General features: G+C 29.8%; 2 protein-coding genes across 2 annotated transcripts in view; one reads left to right on the top strand and one right to left on the bottom strand.

Moving 5' to 3' along the window:
• Positions 1-19507, bottom strand: part of LOC108915634 (1-acyl-sn-glycerol-3-phosphate acyltransferase delta) — a 40212-nt gene extending 20705 nt beyond the window's left edge. Inside the window, exon 1 of the mRNA XM_018721723.2 lies at positions 19412-19507. Within this exon, the coding sequence (XP_018577239.1) occupies positions 19412-19466 (55 nt within the window). The 5' untranslated portion in view covers positions 19467-19507. The remainder of the gene's footprint in view (positions 1-19411) is intronic.
• Positions 660-15675, top strand: LOC108915635 (general odorant-binding protein 70). Its single transcript, XM_018721725.1, has 6 exons — positions 660-833; positions 889-991; positions 5219-5307; positions 9841-9876; positions 14624-14780; positions 15372-15675. Exons 1-6 carry the CDS (start codon positions 768-770, stop codon positions 15455-15457), a joined length of 537 nt encoding a protein of 178 aa, XP_018577241.1. The 5' UTR covers positions 660-767; the 3' UTR covers positions 15458-15675.
• Positions 19508-22632: the final 3125 nt, after the last annotated feature.

Below are 22632 nucleotides of genomic sequence, written 5' to 3'. Positions count from 1 at the left end.
TCTACTGTCATTCTGCTGAATAGTATACCTAAGACGTTACAACAATTTTTACTGTGAAAGAAAACCGCATTGAAATTGTTCCATAAATTATAAATACACATATAAGTATCTAGATACCATCTTCTTAATATTTAGAACTGTTAAGTTGGACAAAAGACACTTCAAATTTCGTTGAGTGAGTAATACCTATGTTATTTTTAGAGCTCGTTTAGTATTTTTCTTTTCGTGTTTTATGGTAATTGTGACAGGAACAATTTTTTAGAATTATTGTAAATGTATATATTTGTTTTTTTTTATTTTAATACCTTAACGAATTTGATTAAAAACATTGTTTGTATTTTAGAGCCCTGAGGATGGTGTAAAATAACACCGAAACGTTGGTTCTTTTATTTACTGATCTTTATCCCACTAAAACCTTGACTTGGAAAATTTGTTTTACCCAGTTTTGTAGACTATTCTTAGAAATATTAGTCGTCTACGGCAATGGTTTTATATATTCACATAGGGCACACCGCATCTTGTCATGTAGAAAGTTCCGATAGGAACGGTTCATCAGTCTTGACTTGATTGTAAATTTTTATTGGCTTACAATGACTACCCTTTCTTTACGATTATAAGCATTGTGGGGAGTTATATGAGAGAGTAGTATTTACCCACCTCTTGTTTAAATTGTGTAATTTTTACTTCTGCAATGTTTACATTAATGGTGCACTCATTGCCGGTTTCGCTGCTCTTGAGGCCAGATCTCTCTTTCTGTTATTAAAAAAATGTTTCCCAGTGTTGTTTGTGCTGTCGGTTCCTATTTGATTTTTTTGACTATTATACAGGCCAAGGTAAATAATTAATATTTTTTTTTGCGTATAACGCGCAGTAATAAAAAAATTTTAGGAAATCTCTTCGGGAAGATGTGACATTCCACCATCTGCGCCCAAGAAAGTTGAGGAAATTATCAACCAGTGCCAAGATGAAATAAAACTGGCCATATTGTCAGGTATTTATAGATCACAGTTGTTTTTTATAATATTAAAGAAAGAACAATAGAAACTGAAATAAAAATAGAGAGACTAATAGAAATTGACCTAAAAAAAATAAAAGGAAAGTATTTGGTTGTTTGGAAGTGAGTTTACTATATTCAGAAATTGAATAACCAAACAATAATAAATCAATTTTCCTAACATGTAAACAAATACTGTTAATTGATTTTAATCAATAAACAGTCAATTCACGGCATGAACGAACACATACATTATACATATTTTATATTATTGTACTTAGTACTTAGCAATTATTGTTAAGTAAAAAAAATGGATAAAAAAAATTTTCACTTATAATATCATTAGTGCTTAAATTATTCCCGGAAATTTTTTCGAGGTCACGAAAATTTTGTAAATTATTCCAGCTCGAAGTCGAGAAATTATTTTCTTAAAATATTCCTTCATACAAATAAAAATATTTTTATGCATCGATAGACAAAATGATTTTATTATATAGGTCATACAAATGTACTAATAAAAACAATCAGTAAGCGAATTTAATTATGTACCTACCGAAAATCATCACACATGTAACTTTTTTATTACTGATTTTAGAAAGAAGTTTTCTATAAAAGAACTTGTGGAACTCCAAAAATTCTTTCTTTTAGTCTTGAATTAATTTATCAATTTCTTTTTATTGCAATTTAATTTAAATTTGGTACCTATATATTCAAAATAAGAGTTCAGTTGCAAATTGAAATCGAATCGATAGTTTCAGTGGCGCAACCCGGAGTGAGAGAGGTAAAATAAGGGGGCATTTGAACCGTCCTAAAAATAAGAAATAATTCAATACGAAAAATATTTTTCGGCTACTACAGAGTTCTCTTTTATTTTTTGGAAAATATTTCTGTTAATACATTTCAGCCCCTCCTTGCATAGAGTTTGGTATGAATTCTAAAATTTATAGCCAAAAGTTATTTTCCCGGCAAGTAGGTACTGACAAAACAACTTCATTTGTTTGAAGGAAGTATAACCTTGGTCTTGTTTAGAATTTTCAAAGTTAAGAATATTAATATCACGTCACTTTCTCTAGTTTCGTTTGCCATTGTGCTAATTATCACGTGTCTTGTGGAGCTAAAAAATGTATGTAAAGTAACAGGAACACCACGCGTCACGTGTTTTACAATATCTTTACACTATTATACTAACATAGTGTTAAATAGGTAGAACTGATAGTAGAATTATGTTATACATAGTGATAAAAGCATAATATTGAATTTTGGAAAAAGAAGACAGACACAATTATGTAGCATGATACAAATAGTAACATCGGCCATGATATGACGTCATGTGGAGAGTGCCTTATATGTGTTTGTGATTGAACTATATCACATTTTTATTCCTATGGTGATTATATATATTACAGATTGTATATTAATAATGAACTTTTGAAATTAATTCTTCCGGTTTTAGTTGTAGAACATTCAATTAACTGAATAAGGACATTATGTTTTCCATTTTCCAAATGCTGAAAACATAAAAATCTAGATAAAGCTTACCGTGTCAATATATGCATATTTAGAACAAAAATAATTAGATTTGTTCAAGACATTTTAAAACATTGGACTCTATTCGAAATTATGATTAATAAAATATTAATTCCTAGTAAATTTTTGCTAAAAAATATTTATGAATCCAAGAGAGATTTGGAAAAAAACTGCATAAGAATTACCGAATAGTATTGACTATTGATAGCACTGAAGAGTAGGTAATTATTTTTATAGTAAAACAATTTTTTATTTATTTGATACGTAACCATAAAATATTAGCATAAACTTTATTAATGAACCATCATTCTCGTGACGTCTTGCGTCCACCGAATCTCTTTTAATTCACGGAAATGTCGTTCTATACAAATAATTAGGTCAGGAAAATAAGCTAGGAAATTACCATTTCGCGACTTTTTGTTTCAGCAAGCTGAATTTATCACTATAGATGCTAAATATTATGTACAATAACATATTAGTTTCCACAGTCATAAAAATGGGAGAAAGATTGTTTACAGTGTGGTTAATTGTATAATTTTTACGTAAATCCACGTTTTTCGCTTAGAACTTTTTTTCGTTAATTTCCACGAGAAAACAGTAAAGTACTTTTCTTCAGGTCTTCAAAAGACCTACAAAACTAGCCCTCGAGCGTCAAAAAATATTAATTAGATCAAAAGTTATAAACAGAAGAAGTTTATTTATGACTTTTGAATTAAACATTTATAAACCGCGTTATTATTATTAGAACGTTTTGGCATCGCTTCCTCTCATTCCTTATCACTGTCTAATAACTCACAGGAAATCTGGACGATCCCGAGGATCTTCTACAATCGCATTGATTTTTTTCAAGGTAGATTTCATAATAATACATTGAAATCTATCATTTTTTTTATTTCAAATTTGCAACCTGATCTTTTTTTTAATTTTTTAGCCTTAGTTGCAAAATGAAATATACGACGCACGAGCCTGATATAGTTATATATTATTACATATTCGGAAGGTTTATGAAAAGAGCTTTAAGTTAAAAAAAAATCGTCAAGATTCATTGACGGCCTATTGTTAAACAAATTAGGTTGGCAGCGGCAAAAAAAATACTGTCATAACCGGCAACTCGAGTACTTTCCCAGATAAAAATATTTTATTTGTGGAAGTATGTTAAGTGCATAAGAAATATTGTCAAAAGTCAGTGGGTCGCTTGATTTTACGGCGAACCGTGGAGCGGCGGAAGGGTGGGGAAGCGAACGACAGGGAGTCCGAAGAAAATTACCATAATATTCATAGTCCTGCCGTTAAATAAGCGAAATTCGCTTGAAAATAATATATTTGACAGTCTGTAACTCCGTTGTTTTTCAACGAATCTTGACGATTTTTTTTTAACTTGAAGCTCTTTTCATAAGCTTTGCGAATATGTAATAATATATAACTATATCACGCTCGTGCGTCGTAATTTCATTTTGCAACTAAGGCTAAAAAATAAACAAATTTCCAGGTCGCAAATTTAAAATTAAAAAGATTTCGTGTGATAAGGACAGTGATAAGGAATGAGAGGATTCGATGCCAAAACGTTCTGGTAATAATAACGCAGTTTATAAATGTTTAATTCAAAAGTCATAAATAAACTTCTTCTGTTTATAACTGATCTAATCAATATTTTTTGACGCTCGAGAGCTAGTTTTGTAGGTCTTTTGAAGATAAAACAAAGTACTTTACTGTTTTCTCGTGGAAATGAACGGAAAAAAGTTGTAAGCGAAAAACGTAAATTTACGTAAAAATTATACAATTAACCACCCTGTAAATAATCTTTCCCCCATTTTTATGACTGTGGAAAGTAATATGTTATTGTACGTAATATTTAGCATCTATAGTGATAAATGCAGCTTGCCGAAACAAAAAGTCGCGTCTATATTTCCTGGCCTATAATTAAAAACTAAAATTAACATTATTGGGATTGGGTAAATGGTAATAGTGACTTTAAATTGTGTGACACTTAGTTATCTTTTTTTCCCCTTTTCCAGTTGTAATCCATCTACAGTCCCTTAAAATTTTTCATAAATTTAATTACGACAAACTAAGACGACCTACCTTGAATCAAGAAAAGTTTATTGCAAACACCACACAATGTACGATGCTCGATTGAAATGTAGTTTTAACTTTGAACAACATATACAGTCCGTACAATATTTGTTGAGATAGAATTCCAAGAAAAGAATAAGCCAATGAAGTTCTGTTATCGGAACTACTGTAACAATTTACCGCGGCATGGGCGTGCCTTGAAATGTTCCCCGTTATTATCAGAATATTAGAATACATATATGTGAAGTAAATATATATATAAAGTAGATTTTTCGACTGGGAATGAAATTCCTTTCCTTTATTAATTTATTTTAATAAGAAATTACACTGAAATTGCATAGGACGATACACTTATGAAGAAACACGCCGTCGCCGTCACTGCTACGGAGAAAGCCACGCCGCCAATGTCTTTCTATCTCGAGTGTCGAATGCGGTTAATTCCAAGAACGTGCCGCAGGGGTCTCAACAAATATCATATGGACTGTAATATATTTCGAAAAGAGCTGTGTATAAAGAAGGTTTTTACTCGAAACATTTAAAGGAACACACAACAAGTGGCAATTCGTGATTGTCTGTAGCTGTACTGAACTGAAATATTTTTCTATGAAACATTTTATTTTTCAGAGGCTTTACAAGCATTTAACGTCAACGAACACAGTCGCAGTCGTGCCAAAAGAGCAACTTTCAGTGAAGATGAGAAACGTATTGCAGGGGTAAGTAGTAACTGTAAAGTAGAAATAAAAAATTATCATTCATACATTTTGAGACAAATAAATTGTCTATAATCCATTTTATTGTAATTTAGAACAGCTCTTGCATACTTTACTCAGTAAATAAATAATAAAAAATACATTAATAACGAAACTTTTAAATATATTTTTTTTATTTACAAATAAGTCCCAGATTAACGTAGGCCTTGGCACACTATTATGTAAGAAATGCACCTTCTTATTGTTGGCATAAATTGAAAGTGTGTTAACAAATGTCTAAGCACTTTACTCTTCGAAATATATATTCAAATTAACGTTTTTTAAGCCTATTAGTCAAGCTACACTAATGGAAATAATTTAATAATATGTGTTTACATTAAGGACAACGTTAAAAAATGTGCATTTACTTACTATGAAGTTTGTTGAAGATGTAAATATATATCAGAGATTAGAAACTATTGTTTACGGTTTAACATATTTAGAAAATATAATTTTTTAACAGATCTAAAATTTCCGGCTTATATTTTTGTTTCATAAATACTTATCAGCATACCCTAACCATTAACTTTCCCCGCCAGGTTTTTTTCCAATCATTATCTTATTTACATAAAAAATATTGCTTTAATTAATAGTTATGTAATTTATGAATACAGGTAGAAATTTCCTTTTAAAAGTTTACCATAGCACACAGATTTCCTGTAGCTATTTTTTATAAGTTGGTCACATGTTTGTAAATTTCCGAAAGGATATCACAACGCTAATACCTAATTAGCTGGAGCATAAAAACTTTCCTATTCTATTCTTTAAATGTACCTAATTTAAAAATGGCATTAGCAAAACGACACTTAGGTACTGTTGTTGCTATATTGGTACATTTAATCATATAATATAGATGGGCTTTGCTCTACAAATTAGGTGATGTAACAGGGAACAGAATCAGAAATTATTTTCGCAAGCCAATTATTGTCATGGATGCCAACAGATCCACATTGTTTTGAGTTCTAATATGCATAAAGAACAATGATTATATCATTAACATCGCAAAATATGGGAAGTGACGAAATTGGAATTAATGATGTCGGCAACGCAACAGTACGAAAAATAAAAATTATGTCACCGTGGTGTTTTTTTTTCTATATAAATTGTCAATATTTAATTAGGTACAAAGAAGGAGAGTTTTACGTTTTCGATGTTTGTTCTTTTTAAATAAAAATGGTTCAGGACATCTTTAGAAACAAATTTAAAAAGTAATGAGATTTTTTTAAGTAAATCATACTCAATTGACCAAAATAAAGAAAATTGGAATATTCAGAATTCCCAGACATTTTACTGAAAAATTTTTTTAACTTGTTTTATATCATTTTCAAGAAAAACTTATTTTCTTTCAGACCTGCTAGATATATCATATGACGATAAAATTATGTAAAGGGTGTTTTTAAAAAGCTTGTAAAACAAGACCTATCCTTTTTTAAACGTTATTTCACCGTAAAACTGAAAGAGCATTCTATTCAAATGTGAATATAATAAATCTTGCTTACATTACTGTTTATTAATTAACAATTACTTAAAATTTCAAGACATTATTTTTTATTAGTCAACAATTCAATAAAAGGATAAGTACTTTTCGAGAAGAAATGTCCAAATTATTAAACGAAAAATGTAACACCAATAAGATGGGGCAAAATTTTATTTGTTCCCTTTTTTGCCCACCTCCAAATGATTCTAATTCACAGTTAACATCTTGTCTTATCAAGGATAAAAAGTAACACATCTCAATAAAATTCCATCTGTTTATTTTTTCAATAAATTCAAAAATCATTTTCAGGAAATTCATCTTGAACAGGTTGCCACTTGTACCTACAATAACTTTTATAACTTCTTAATAGCTACTATACTTAAATCTCCTACAACTACTCAACTATTTACCTACATAGTATAGAATATGCCCTAGATTTTAATAGCTGTAAGTAAATAGTAATATCAATTAATTATTTTCAATGGACTTTGATCTTTGATCTTTAATAGGAATATTTGTTTAAGGTATCATCGTGGTTCTTGAACTCGTATGACCTAGTCAGATATTTATGTGTAGATACAGTGAAAAAAATTGTGTTTCTGATTTAAAAATATCACAACCAGTTTAGAAAGCAGTATGCTTTCGGAGCACTTAATCTTGTATTAAAATATGAATATCATCAAAAAATGTAGGACATCATTAAACGATCCTGAAGTTAAGAAGATACGGACCCCATATTATATTAGATTCTTTTATAGGTAATAAAAACAAATTTTTACCTTATATTGAAATAAAAAATAGTGTATTAATAGAAGCAATCATAGAATATAGGAAATACCTTGTTATTTACTAAATTTTTTTGTCTGTTGCGTATTCTTTTCTCTTTCTTTGTAAATATTGAATATTCTTTAAATAACTTGATTGATTGATTTAATAATACATACAGTTCCATTTTCTAATATAGAAATGAGGAAGAACTAGAATATTCTTGGCACAAATCTCATCGCAGAGAAAAATTTAAGATACAATTATTGAATTCACAAATATTGCTTTCTTTTGTAATACCAGCTGAAAAATATGTAGTTTCGGTTCCCTAGGAACTGTAAGTATACCCTATGGAGAAAGTCATTGTAATTTTAGATAGTGAAAGCCACATTTTTAATAATAATTAATTAAATTAATTAAATCTACTAGATATGGATTTAAATAAATAAGATAAATTAAGAATTTGATATACTCTTAATGGGACAATATTGAAAAATTCGCATACAAATTAGATTAGGGTACAAAATTATGGAATGTTATGTCGCATTGACCTTGTCATTATTTCAATTGACATATCTATTAATATATTCATAATCGATTGTTTCTATGAAAACGAAAGCAGAAACCTACTTGCTGCGATTAAGTATTTTATAATTATGTATTATTAGTCAACTCATTCTACATACAAGGTGAAGGTATTAAATTTATGTAACAACACCATCAGTACCAGTTAACTGAGGAAATGGATATTCTTTTCTTACTAATTTACTAGTTTTACGCAAAATCGCACATTTCAAAAATAGTCGCAAATAAAAACGTTGCACTCAAATAACAATATCATGAAAACAAAATGAGATATCAACAATGCAAGAACATGTGGTTATTGAGAAGGTTATGCGCAACGCAGTGCTATCAATCGCATATCACTAAATATCTACGTAATTCAAAAAGTTATTTTCTGAACAGACCTCATATATAGATTGATTTAATTAAAACAATAACAGAAACGGAACAAAAATACACGTTTTTCTTATGTCTAAAAAGTTATGGTGGGTGTTGTATGTCCTCCTCGAGCCTGAATTGTAGCATTCAACCATCACGTTGTGACATTGAGTCAACCGAATTTTTTAAGTGTATATTTGGGAAATTGCTTCATATTCTTCTTGAAGGCCAGTCTTAGCTCTTGAAGAGTCTGTGACATGACTGGTCGACGACGAATAACCCTCTGAAGTTAATTCCAAAGATGTTCAATTGGGTTAAGGTCCGGGCTGCATAAACCGCCAATCGAAAAATCTTAATTAAAGAACGTCAGCAAACGTCAAACTATTGCTACAATACCTTGGCAACTCAAAAACAGAAATATTCACGGCACACTTTGTAACAACTAAGTAAATTAAGCAAATCTCGAACTTATTCATGAAAATGTTTTATTTCTGTTTAAACAAAGCTAGATAGGAAAAAAAATTAAATAAAAAAGTTGTATTTTTGATAGCTAAATCTGAGAAAAATTTCAAACTCTACCAAAAAGCAGTGGTATACCATATTTGTTTTTATTTTTATCAAGCTGGTATCTTGTTGTGACGCCACTGGAGAAAATAGGACAAATTAAATTATGTGAGAAAATGAGTATTATTATTACAAACAAAGCTGCCAAGTTTTAACAAAGTCTAAAAAGGGGTTTTCGTTTTACGAATCACTTACTTCTACGAATCAATTCTCATTTTAAACTTGAACACTTTGTAAATCGAAAAAGATGCATCTATACATATATGTTTACATGAACTTTTTTTTTGCTACAAAAAACGCGGACACCCTGTATAAAAAATATTCTTAAATTTGAATGAGGAAAACGCTTCTTCATTTTCGACATGTAATGCTACACCGTGTATGTAACAAATTAACTAACAGAAATATCCAATGTCAATACACATTACATATTTTCATATTCAATTTTCTTAAAATTGGGTCCCGATTTTCTATGCAAAATAACAATGAATACGATTTGGGGCAGGATCGATATTTTTCAAAGATAATTAAAATTGAAATAATTTCACATTCAATGATGTTTTGCATTATTGTATTACTGACTATTTATAATTTGCTGAGATTCGTTTAATTTTCTCAATTTAAAAATAACAAAACAATGATATACATATCCTGGTCTAATAAATTGAAGTTATTATAAAAGTATTTATTCTTAGGAAATTCAAACAAGTTATTCCATGTAATACTAATTACCATCTTTTGTATTTCAGTGTTTACTACAATGCGTCTACAGGAAGATGGATGCCGTAAGTACAGTTTATAATAACATTAATTTCCTATTAGTCATTCGAAACATTTCGTTGTACCTGATAATCAGTGGTAACAGTATGACATCAATTTCATAACGTTTACGGTGGTTGATTCGGTTTCGAATACGGAACGCGAAAAAAGATGGTAGTGCTAAGTACAGTTTAATTTGAATATGATAAAATTGCTGCATTGAATGAAATGCCGATTTCATACTGAACTTTTTAGTACCTTGCTTAGTCAGATTTGGTAGAAATACCCTGACAATTTGCTTTTTCGTCGAGAATGAAAATCTGTTAAAACTGAATTAATACAGTTGTATTTTATACTAGATAGAAAATTGAAAGATAGTTGCACAATAGTTTAATAGCTAATTTTCTTGATAGATATTTATATATCTGATGACAGTGATGCGTTACAATATGTATTTTTTTCACCTGCACTTGGTGTAGAAAAATATAGTGAGTGAAGTCCATAAACGTGTATAGGGACAGCCAATCTATTTCGATGATCTTTAATGGAATTATTTTTACAATATAAATCTGTTTCATACATTCTACATAAAAAACCTATCCTGACTTAACTTATTAGTTTAAATTTTCTTATTAAGCATCATGAAAAGTACGTATACGGAGAGCCTCAAACCCAAAGTGGCTGGCCCCATCATGAAACCCTAGTCAATTAGATCTTCATGTAGGTAGAGGATATAAAATTGTTGTTATAAATTGTTGTTTCTTTCACTTTACATTCTAAGATGATATTGTACTTATAGATATTCAACATGTACTCTGTATATATTTTAGGCACTTTTATATTTTTTCTTAGAGTTCCTCAATAAATATCAGTTCATTAAACTTTCTTTATAAACATTTTTTTGTTTCAGAAATATATGAAAAATAGTATTTTCCTACCCTTTTAAATGTATTTACAAAAATCAGTTTTTTGCTAAGCTTTGAGGAGAAGAAAATTCGTGACATCACAAAATTTTATATCCGGCAATTAATCCTTTTCGAAAATATTGTTTCTTTGACTCCCTCCAAAAGTCTTCCAAAAGTTTCTGTTACGTTATTTTATGCCTAATCAAGGCGAGTTAGTATGTTGTATAAATATTTATATTTCGCAGCTTCAGATAGATTATTTAACATTTTTATGCCCGTACACAGACACATACACAGATACTTTTTAATTACAGAATAAATATTATTTATCATGAATAACAAAATATTTGATATTATAAAAATCTACTGAGCTCTAAATTTTAAAATATCAATAAAACCACTAGATTTTTAACAACAACAGAAAAAAAAAATAGGTGCAGCAAGTTGACACAATCTTGTGTGTACTGTTATTTTTTTATAATTATAATTGATTTAGATCTATTCAGCTGACATTTACATGTCTTTATTGTAATAAAACTGTAGTAGGTGTGCCCACGGATGGAACTGAAAAGAGACAAACCTATTTATTTATTTTTTACGAAAAAAGTCATTCTTGTAAAAAAAATCTGTTTTTTTCTTCAGACGTACAAAAATGTAGTTTTAAAGGGACCAAGATATAGACAAGGTGTCCTTTGTAAAGAAGTGATTTGAAAAATAGTAGTCTATTTTATCCTTAGCTCAAGCTACGTTAGTTAAAATTGTTACCCACTTCCATGATAGTTAAATATTTTCACCCTTAGGTCATACAAATTATTAGATTTTTCTTATTTCGCTTTATCTTGCAGAATCCTCCTTAGAAAGAACCTCATTGACGTCGTGGATCAAAAAATATCCCTTCATAAGAAAAATGTATTTAAAGACTTTGATGTTCGTCAAGGCCTTAAAAAATGCAGCAAAGATTTTTATACAGTACCTACGCGCCTAAAGTATGGAATAAATTCAGTAAAAACGAAACAAATTTTTTTGGGAAAAATCCTCTAACAGTTCGATTTTTAATTTAAAAAATATATATTTTAGCATAAAAGGCGATTTTCAACCGTCATTTGTTTTCGAGTAATGAAGTCATCGACATTTTTTTTAAATAGCATTTTTTTCCCCTATTTTTTTCTTGATTCTAAAAGATCGTTTCATTGTCGATCCGACAGTATTAAAATGTTGCTATAGGAAAGTTTTCGAGTAATTGACGATTGAATGTTAGAAAATCCAAATCAATTAAAATAAAGCAAAAACGTTATCAAATTTAGTTTTTCGAAATGCCTGAAGTTTTGTATGGATCACGTAGGTGTAAACCTTTACAAAGTATCACTGTCAACCGACTTGTAAGCGATATAAAAATTATTGTTGAATTTAAAGTATTACGGCACATTTAACTGTCACACAAAGAATTGAAATTTTAATTCTTATCGGATGCGGGGATAAGATTAGAACGCAGCAGGAAGTTTACGATTTATTTAATGAAAAACATCCAGATCGCCGTATCATCCAATCAACAGTCAGTAAGATAGAATCTAAATTTAGAGAAACTGGCAATGTTGTAGATATTCCAAAACCTGGGCGTCCAAGCGTTAGTGAAGATCACAAACAAAACACTTTGATATCCTCATAAATACTTCACAATTGGTTGCATTAAACAATGAAATTAGTCAGACCACAGTGCTACGTATCCTGAGGCAGGAAAAATATCATCCCTACAAAATTTAACTTGTGCAGGAACTCGATGAAGACGATCCCTACCGCCGCTTACACTTTTGTAAAATTATGATGGATTTATGTCAAGTAAATAGAGAATTACACCGGTAAATACTTTTTTCAGACGAGGCCACGTTTTGTCTCAATGGTACAGTGAGTGAACCGTCAAACTTGCAGGTATTGGAGTCGGGAAAATCCTCATTGGATGGCAGAGACACGTACCCAACACGCATAGAAATTAAATGTGTGGGCTGGAATAGTAGGCAACAGAATAGTAGGGCCTTTCTTTGAAGGAACCCTTACAGGAGAAAGATATTTAGAGTTTTTACAAAATGACCTTGTTCCAGCGCTTACAGTAATTTTTCCTAACGATAATGACCCTGATGTTCCTGATGACACCACATGATTTCATCAAGACGGTGCACCTCCGCACTATGCGCGCCCTGTTCGAGATTTTCTGGACAATTGTTTTCCTAGGAGGTGGATCGGCAGACGAGGACCGATAGAGTGGCCCGCGAGATTCCCAGATCTTACACCCCTGGATTATTTCTTATGGGGCTACTTAAAGTCCAAAGTGAACGTTAATAGACCTCATAAATTAGAAGAACTCCAAAATTGTATTATAGATGAAATACACAGAGTTACCCTAGAAATAATTCATAATGTGCAATAAGAATTTCTACACAGACTTGCGTATTGTCAAGAAGTCGGTGGGTGGCAATCCGAACACTTAATTTAGGTAGAAAACTTAATGAATTGTATTTTCTTGATATAGGAATTGTTATTTTTTTATGAAATAAAATTTACATTTCTAACATTCAATTGTCATTTACTCGAAAACTTTCTTATGTAAGATGGCAACATTTTAATACTGTCGGATCGACAATGAACCCTCTTTAAGAATCAAGAAAAAAAATAGGGGGTTGCTATTAAAAAAAATGTCGATGACGTCATTACTCTAAAACAAATGACAGTTGAAAATCGCCTTTTATGCTAAAATATGTATTTTTTAAATTAAAAATCGACCTGTTCGAGGATTACCTATACCTAAAAAAAAAATTGTTTCGTTTTTACTGAATTTATTCCATACTTTAGGCGCGTACTGTATAAAACATTAAACATTTAAGATCTAATAATAAGTTAAGTAATTCTTTACAAGATGAATTTGGAAGTCATAGGTAACAAAATATCGAGATATTTTGAAAAAGTAGTAAATTAGGTATATCTATACTCTTTACTTTATTATAAACTTATCTTTTAGACAAAATATACAAGTATATCAAATAAATATTGTTATTTAGTTTGCTTACTTTTTGCAGCAAAGAAAATGTAAATTTTAATATAGAATAATTAAACAGATTTTGACCCTTTTGCACTTTGAACTCTGAATTATGTAGTAGGTACGTAAATATAAATATTATATTTATTTTGAGTGCTGTATTTGAAATCCTTGACAAATTGGACGAGGTAATTTTTTATTAATAATAAACTATAAAATGGCAATGGAACTTAGGTATGGTCATTTTTTTATCAAGAAACTAATGATTATATTTATATTTTACACTAAAAGAAATATACCATATATGAGGATCATTACGTTTAGTTAAACTTTAAGTAATTGTGATCAGTGCTTATTAGCTCATTATACTTTCATTTACATGTTTCATTTACAAATGAATGTAGAGATCTTCTGCTGTTTTGAAATATTTTTAGAAATGAATAAGCGTAATCCTATATGATATATATTTGATAACATATAATTTTTCGTCAACGTTTTAATTTGTACTTTACCGCTGCAGCTCTCTTACAATACATTTCAGATTGTTTGTTATTAGTAATTTATTTATTAATATTATTTATTAGTTTATTTTAATGAATATTGCCAACCCCCGAAGTTTATTACACAATTTCTTTGGCATCATGTGTAGCCTTTTCTATTGTCCGCAAATTTAGTGGTGCCCAAAAAAGGTTTGTGTAAAGGTGGATACCTATCTGAAAAAACAGATGGAGTACCTAACGGTGACATTCGTCACATATTTGGTAACTTTCGAATGTTTTTCTGCTTATGTGTTCTTGATAAATTCCATTGCTGTATTAATATTGCCATATCTATTTTTAGGTCAATGAAAAAGGATTCCCAACAGTACAAGGATTGGTTTCCCTATATACAGAGGGAATTTCTCAAAAGGACTATATTTTAGCCACTGTACAAGCTGTCAATACGTGCCTGATCAAATCCCAGAAGAAATATTTAATTACGCCACAGTCCATTGATGGTAAAATATTTTTCCCATATAAAAATCAGATTGCTTTGTCTGGAATCTAAATGCCAAAAGTCACCAACTGAACTAAAAATGTGGCAAAAACTGAAATGTTGTGTTGAAGTAACTTTTTAAGAAATTTTTGTAATAGTACACCCTGTATATTTTTATGTATTTAGATAAATATTGTCAATAGGAATAGATTATTCTTATATCTGTTTAATTTAGACATATTTATACAATGACATGTATTTTTAAAGAAATTATCTAGGTTTTATTACGCTCAATCATTACATTTATTATTACATTTTTTTTTAATTCATTCCGTAAAAAAATAACTATTGTTATAATTAAATGGACGTTGGCAAGTTAGTAGATTTCAATAACAAAGAGAAAATATATGAATAATAAATTAATAGACTAGAGGTAACAGCTGCCACTTTTTTTCACATAATTGTAGTTCTATGATTTAACTAAGTAAAACTAATTGCATAATTTTTATCAGGCCCGTACTATGAACTTTTGCATAGGTGACCTCGATTTCTCAATTTCTAATTGTCATGGTTGCAGTTGCACAAGTGTAATGACCTGTTCTTTTTTTTTCAGAAAACGGCAAAACTTGCGACATCGCCTATGACGTTTTCGACTGTGTGTCAGACGAGATTGGTAAATACTGTGGACAGAGGCCATAAGAAGCAAGCTATTATTACTCCTTACCAAATATTTTTAATAATACCTACTTCTCCGATGAAGCTAACAAAGAAATTTGTTTTGACACAACTAAAGAAAGTTGCATTGCAAATATCGCTATTGGAGAAATTGCACACAAATTAGTATTACTAATTCACAATGTACATTTTACTTACGTAATTATAACCGGTAGTCTTCAATAAAGCTTTCAAAAATTTAATACTGTCTGTATAAGAAACGCGTATAAAACGTTCATAAAAGGTTTCATACATATTTTTTCTTGCATGTATATAACTGTCACTTATGTACTTTAATAACTACCTTAAACACTAACACTGATATCAGAAAAGCAATTATTTAGATATGCATGTAGATATTTTCAGTAGCAATAAGCAAATACGAATTTTTAGAAACAGTATATTTATTTAATATATTTTTACTGAACTATGGAAAAAGGAAGATATCATTGGTCACAATTTTCCTTCAATTCTATCAGTATTTTACCGCTTATATATTTTCCTTTATAATTATGTATTTTATTTTAATAATTGATCCTAGTCGATAGTTTTTTAGAATCTTTAATGAAAATATTTTTTGTACTTATTTGTAGACACTTGTATGATATAACAAATAAATAAAAAAAGTTTAATTTTTTATTTTAACGTAAATCCCCTACATAGTGAAATTTATTTCAATTTTGTTTTAACAAATGAAGTAATTGCATGCATTTTTAGTATTTTCTGAAATACATGTGCATATTTTAACGAATAGGTACTAAATAAAGGATCCAAATTATAAAAATATTAAAAAAGATTATTTGGCTTGCCCTACTGAAACTTTGTTGGCCGTATTAAATTATATAGGGTCGTTGATATATACAGAAACAGTCGATTATCTCCTAAAGTAAAATAGCTATGCTATCGAAAAATCATAGGACACAAACGTTTCAGTTTTTTTTAAATGTATTACAACGATAAATATAAAGGATCAGTCAAAAAGTCATGACAAAACAAAGTTTTTTTTTTCTTTAATGAAATACCTTATACTTTAATTCTTCTCGAAATTCTAAACAAAATTTATATAGCACATCACGAACCTAAACTTCCCGTTTTCGAGATATCGAACTTTGTAAGTCATTTTCTTATAAATTGTACAAAAATATTTTTGTGCATTAATCAAATCAAATCAAATCAAATCAAATCAAATCCAATCGAGTCGAGTCGAGTCGAGCCGAGTCGAGCCGAGCCGAGCCGAGCCGAGCCGAGCCGAGCCGAGCCCAGCCGAGCCCAGCCGAGCCCAGCCGAGCCCAGCCGAGCCAAGCCGAGTCAAGCCAAGCCAAGCCAAGCCAAGCCAAGCCAAGTCAAGCCAAGGCAAGGCAAGCCAAGCCAAGCCAAGCCAAGGCAAGGCAAGGCAAGGCACGTCAAGTCAAGTCAAGTCAAGTCAAGTCAAGTCAAGTCAAGTCAAGTCAAGCCAAGTCAAGCCAAGCCAAGCCAAGCCAAGTCAAGTCAAGTCAAGGCAAGTCAAGTCAAGCCAAGGCAAGTCCAGTCAAGTCAAGTCAAGTCAAGCAAGCCAAGTCAAGTCAAGTCAAGTCAAGTCAAATCAAGTCAAGTCAAGTCAAGTCAAGTCAAGTCAAGTCAAGTCAAATCAAGTCAAGGCAAATCAAGTCAAATCAAGTCAAATCAAGTCAAATCAAATCAAATCAAATCAAATCAAATCAAATCAAATCATTTATTGGTGTCTGTACATTAAAATGTTTATACAAGTCAAAGAAAGAAAAACACGAAAGATACAACATATAAGCAATCCGCGATAATTTTTAAGATGCTAATGCATCAAGCGGCGAAAGCAGTAAGCTTCGAGACAAGGTAATTTTGACAATTGACATTGCCGTTCTCGTTTACAGATTCACTTGAACAACATTCGTTTTATTTCCCATTATTATTAAACTGCGGTTATTTGACTTTTGTGATATTTTATAGATTTCAAATATTTCATAAATAAATTTTAATGCAAGTATTTCTATATACTTTGTTTATATCATTACAATTCAATGTACTTTTTTTGAGGTTATAAGTATGAAGTTATCCATTGTGGAATACCACTTAAATACCAAATAACATTTCTTATTTAAGTGCCAACGAAAACTCTCGCATATCAGGAGAGGCAGTTTTTAACGCTGGTCATGTGGTACTATGTAGATTGAGCAAAGTGATTTTTAGAAATTTATTCATTGTGTCTACAAACTAGTGCCTTTACTAACAACGCTCTTGAAATTCAGGGAGTATTGTGAGTAAGTGAAACCGACTGTATTGTTTTAATAATCATCGGATATGGTGGAGTATTTCTAAATCAACCCTTTTAAAAACTTTGCAGCATTTTCATGAAACTGAAGGTGTTAGAGATCGACGAAAAAGTGGAAGACCAGTAAGCGTTACAAACTGTAGGTATTGGTCAAACCAAGATCCACATTGCATGAAGGAAGTTCACACCCAACGACCACAGAAAGTAAATGTTCGGTGTGACATTACTGGGGGACACGTCATAGGACCCTATTTTATAAACGGAAATTTAACCTCTGAACGATATTTATCACTTTCGCAAGAACTTGTTATTCCAGAGCTTAGACGATTATTCCCGAACAATAACAATCCCATTTACGGGCAGAACAAATATGGTTTCAACCTGATGGGGCTCCTTCATATTTTATACGTGTGGTACGGGCATATATAGATAAAACTTTTCCTGATAAACAGATTGGACACAAAGGGGAAATTGAATGGCCAGCTAGGTCTCCAGATATTACCCCGCTTGACTTTTTTCTATGCGGTCATATAAAAAATGTAGTCTACAAATATAGGCCGCAAAATATCGAAGAGTTGCGGGAAAGGATACGCCATGAAAATTCCACTATTCTTCTCATCACCAAACTAGATTCACTACAAAGTTTTGTTTAACGAATTCATTACTGTCAGGAGGTAAATGATGAATACTGTGCACCTTATAAAATAGAATTCCAAAAAAAATATTTGTTGTTTATTAAAACTTGTTTTCTGTCTTTTTTATTCTGGCATAACTAATGTTTTCATAAAATTTAAAATATCCAGGGCATTCATTAAAAGTACACTTTTTTGTTTCATGCATTTTTATTAAGCCTGAACTATTATGCATTTTTATTTTCCGTAAAAAACTAATTATACAAGTAAATCATATCCATATCCTCCATCTTGTGTTATTTTCAAAATAAATACATACAAACACAAATACATAGTTTCTTTTATAAATTTGAGAGTACCTATTAGTAAAAAGTTACTTTCAAAGTTCGATATCTCGAAAACTGTTAATTTAGGTACATGAATAATATACAGGGTGTTCTATTAAAAAAAAGCAACTTTGTTTCGTCATGTCTTTTTGACTGATCCTGTATAGTTTATTTTTATTTATTGTAATAGATTTTAAAAAACCCTAAAATGTTTGTGCCAAATAATTTTTTGATAGTTATCTTACTTTAGGAGATAATCGACCGTTTCCGTATATATCAGGGACCCTGTATATTAAGATATTCCAAATATAGAACGCGTAAAGTACTTATGTAAAAGCAGGAATTTTATTTTTATGAATAATATGATATACCATTCTGTAACTTTTATACAATTTAAATTTGTTATTCAGAATTTACAATACGTACTTAACATTTAGTCACAAGCACATTGATTTGTACTACTGTTAAAGCTTGTTTATAAATAAATGTCACATATTTTGACGATATTTTTTGGAAGGTGTTTGTGTTTATAAATTCAATTCAAAATTTCTTCATTGTCTTAAAAACTTTTATTAAGTAAGAAGTACATAAATACAAAATTAGAGAAAATAATATAGTGGTATGAAGTTCAATAATTCAAAGTTTAGAATTTTGATTTCAAAAATTGATAACATGAAATGTATAATTACTTACTTACCTAAGTGAATATAATATAGACACTTGAGCCATATTCTTGGAACACTTATCATCATTTTTCTTTATTATTTACTGAAATGATAAAACCACCTACTACAGGAACCACTAGGATAGAAACAAAATTATAAACGCTATCCTCATATTTATAAAACAAATCTTTATTAGTCAATGAACTTTGACTTTTGACCGGTTCTTTAGAATTCCTTATCTCAGCGAAATCAAAAATTTTATAATACTGATTATACCTATAATAGATTAAATTTCGTATATGCTATAGTTTAAAGTGTGGTAACGTATTGTCATAGAACAACTCTGATATTACAGACATTTATACATATAAGTATGTTAAGATATCGACATATTTGTTAGAATTCGTCCTTATTTTTAAATTTTAATTTAACAATTCAACAATCTAAAAAAATAGTTCCACATGTGACCGCATTAACAAACAACTAATACTTTGATATTCCAAACGAATCTAACCAATACTTTATTAATTATTATTACTGTTATTCTATTAAATTTGAGGTCTATTTTTGGATGCAAAACTAGCAATAACTTTTAAAATGTTAAAATAAGTAAAATAACCATCGTCATGAGGAATATCTACTAATGAAACTTTGATTAACTAGTCCTAAAATTACTGCAGCACTAAGTTAATTTTCAACAGACATCTGGTTCTTGTTGGTGATATTTTATATAATTTTAGTAATTAGTTACTAGAAGTAACTACTAATAGTAGTAATATTATTTAAGGCCATTTTAACATTATTGCGAAAAGTAAATAAGCTAAATCTACATTGTTCAAAGTCTATCAATACTTTAACAGTCGGTCAATATTTACCATCTCATCAATACTAACGGTATCGGCAACCCAAAATACTAACAGAACTCTCGTAGTAAGGTACGCTTGATACACCAGGAAAATTAGCGAAAATAAAAGAGGAACTCGAAAAAATTCCTATCCGCGATATTATTGTAAAATTGTCTAAAGAAACATAATACACCTCTCATCTCGTGAGTCAAAAAATTTTATTAGCTAACTTCTCTATTTAAACAAATAAGTGAGGAAAACTGTTTTTTCACTTTGCAGGGAAAAATCATCAATTTTAGCGAAACGTGACTCACAGACAGCTTGTAGGGAGTAAAATTATCTACAAAATGAGACATGTTAAATTAAAATCGGTTAATAAACAAAAAAGTTATTGCAAAAAAACAAGAAAAGTGCCCATTTTTTAATTTGTTTATAACTATCGCATTTATTGTTAAAATTTTATAAAACCTATGACAAGTTGAGGGTTTTGTCATTTTAAAAGTGTGCCAAAAGTGGGCGCTGTAGGTGCAATAGTTTCCGCACAATTCAATTTGTTTATAACGGAGGCTCCAAAAGTTATGAACTTTAAGCCTCTGTACAGGCGTTAATTTTCAACCAAACATGATTCTGAAAGCGTCATTGTAATCTTAAAGACGTAATTAAGCGACCTATTAAAAAATATCACCGTTTTTTTGACATTAACATTCTCAAATTGTGCATTAAAAAACAGTGCGTTTTTCGCTTATAAACAATTTGAATAACATTGTTGATATTTATGCTACATCAACGAAAATAGATTCAATGGATAGCTGGCAAAAAATACAATTTTTTTTTAAAGCACCCTCTACGACCAACAGGTTATAAACATTAAGACTTGAATTTTTCGGAAAATAAAGTTATTATTGAAAATGGTTGTGACTAATATTTTTTGAATTGATTTTGGTTATGTTGCAAAAATTTTTTTGTATAAAATTAGTAATAAATATAATAAAAAAACTTTATATAGGTATTAAAATCCCAAGAAGTTAAAATTGTAATTTTATCGACCGCATAATTCTTATTAATATTTTTTAATTTTGAGAATTTTGCAATAAATTCAAATGCTTTTTATTCTTTTTTAAATCTTTTAACAATAAATAATAATTTGAAAATATGTAATTTGTGAATTTTTACTTTTTACATTTAAATAACTAACAAAATATTGAAAAAAATAAGTTTACTTTGGCTTAATATATAAAAAAAATAACTTTTTAAATACAGTAAAAATTATTCTAATGCCTAAGCAGTAAATGTGACACTTTAGTACCTTACAGCTGTCACTAAAACTACGCCTTTAATGTCGATCGGCGAAAAAACAGTTTTTTATTATCTTCACAAATATCAATATATTTCTATCAAAATGTATGCAAATAGTTCACAAAATTTTTATTTCTTTCTCTGATTAATAGATAAACATAATAGGTATCAACTTAAATTTCGAACAGCTATCTAATTAATGAAGTCCTTTTATTTACTTTGTTCAAGTTTTTAATCTCTAATTAGCAAAAAATGCAAATAACAAATGTATTAATATTAATAAGATTTTAAACACTTCACTTATCGCAGTTTAAAAAGAAGCTAATAAATTTACTCTAAAAGACAGCAGATGCCACATTAGCTGTTATTACTGTTATTTATTTAAACATATTCAAATCCCCTAGCATTGAGTTCACTGAGTTTCAAGATTATTTTAATTACGTGACCATTGACCTTTGACTAACATACATTAGCTTTTGTTTATTATTCGCGATTTTCTACAGGAGACTTAAAATGTAATTACTTCGTAGATATATGGTGTTGTTATCAGATTGAACAGGTAGTATTTTAAAATTTCCATTCTGAACAGATAAACCAATTCTATGCTAAATTTTTCCCACGACGATAAAATTTACAAAAATTTAAATGTCAGGATTATTTTTGGTATCAACCATGTCTATCGCTAACAATTATGTAAGTGTATTATTATGGTCATAGGTTATATTAGACGTTGGATGTACAGGGTTTCCCACCGAATATGACAAACCTATAGTAGGATCATATTCGATGCAAAGTAATAAATCATTACCTGTCAAGGGATCCAATGCAGTACGCTTTTAAGGGTTTTAGAAATTGAATAACTTCTTTATACATTATGAAGGAACGAGGGGATCAGTTCATGTCTGGCACCCTTGTTCCTACAAAAATTCCTTTATTCTCATAAACTATTTATTTTAAATGTAATTTATTATAAATCCAATTTGTTTTTTAAATTCCACATATGTACTACATTTGACCTCTGTACGCGCCACTGTTGTTTACTTGTTTTTTGGAGGCGCTCTCTGATTTACTACCAAGCTCTCCAGGTTAGTATTTGACGTATAACCGACCAG

This window comes from Anoplophora glabripennis, unplaced genomic scaffold (assembly GCF_000390285.2).
Source record: "Anoplophora glabripennis isolate ALB-LARVAE unplaced genomic scaffold, Agla_2.0 scaffold1091, whole genome shotgun sequence".
In the NCBI taxonomy this organism is placed as follows: Eukaryota; Metazoa; Arthropoda; class Insecta; order Coleoptera; family Cerambycidae; genus Anoplophora; species Anoplophora glabripennis.
Note: the sequence above shows the minus strand (reverse complement) of the source record. Positions and strands in the feature narration are given on the sequence as shown.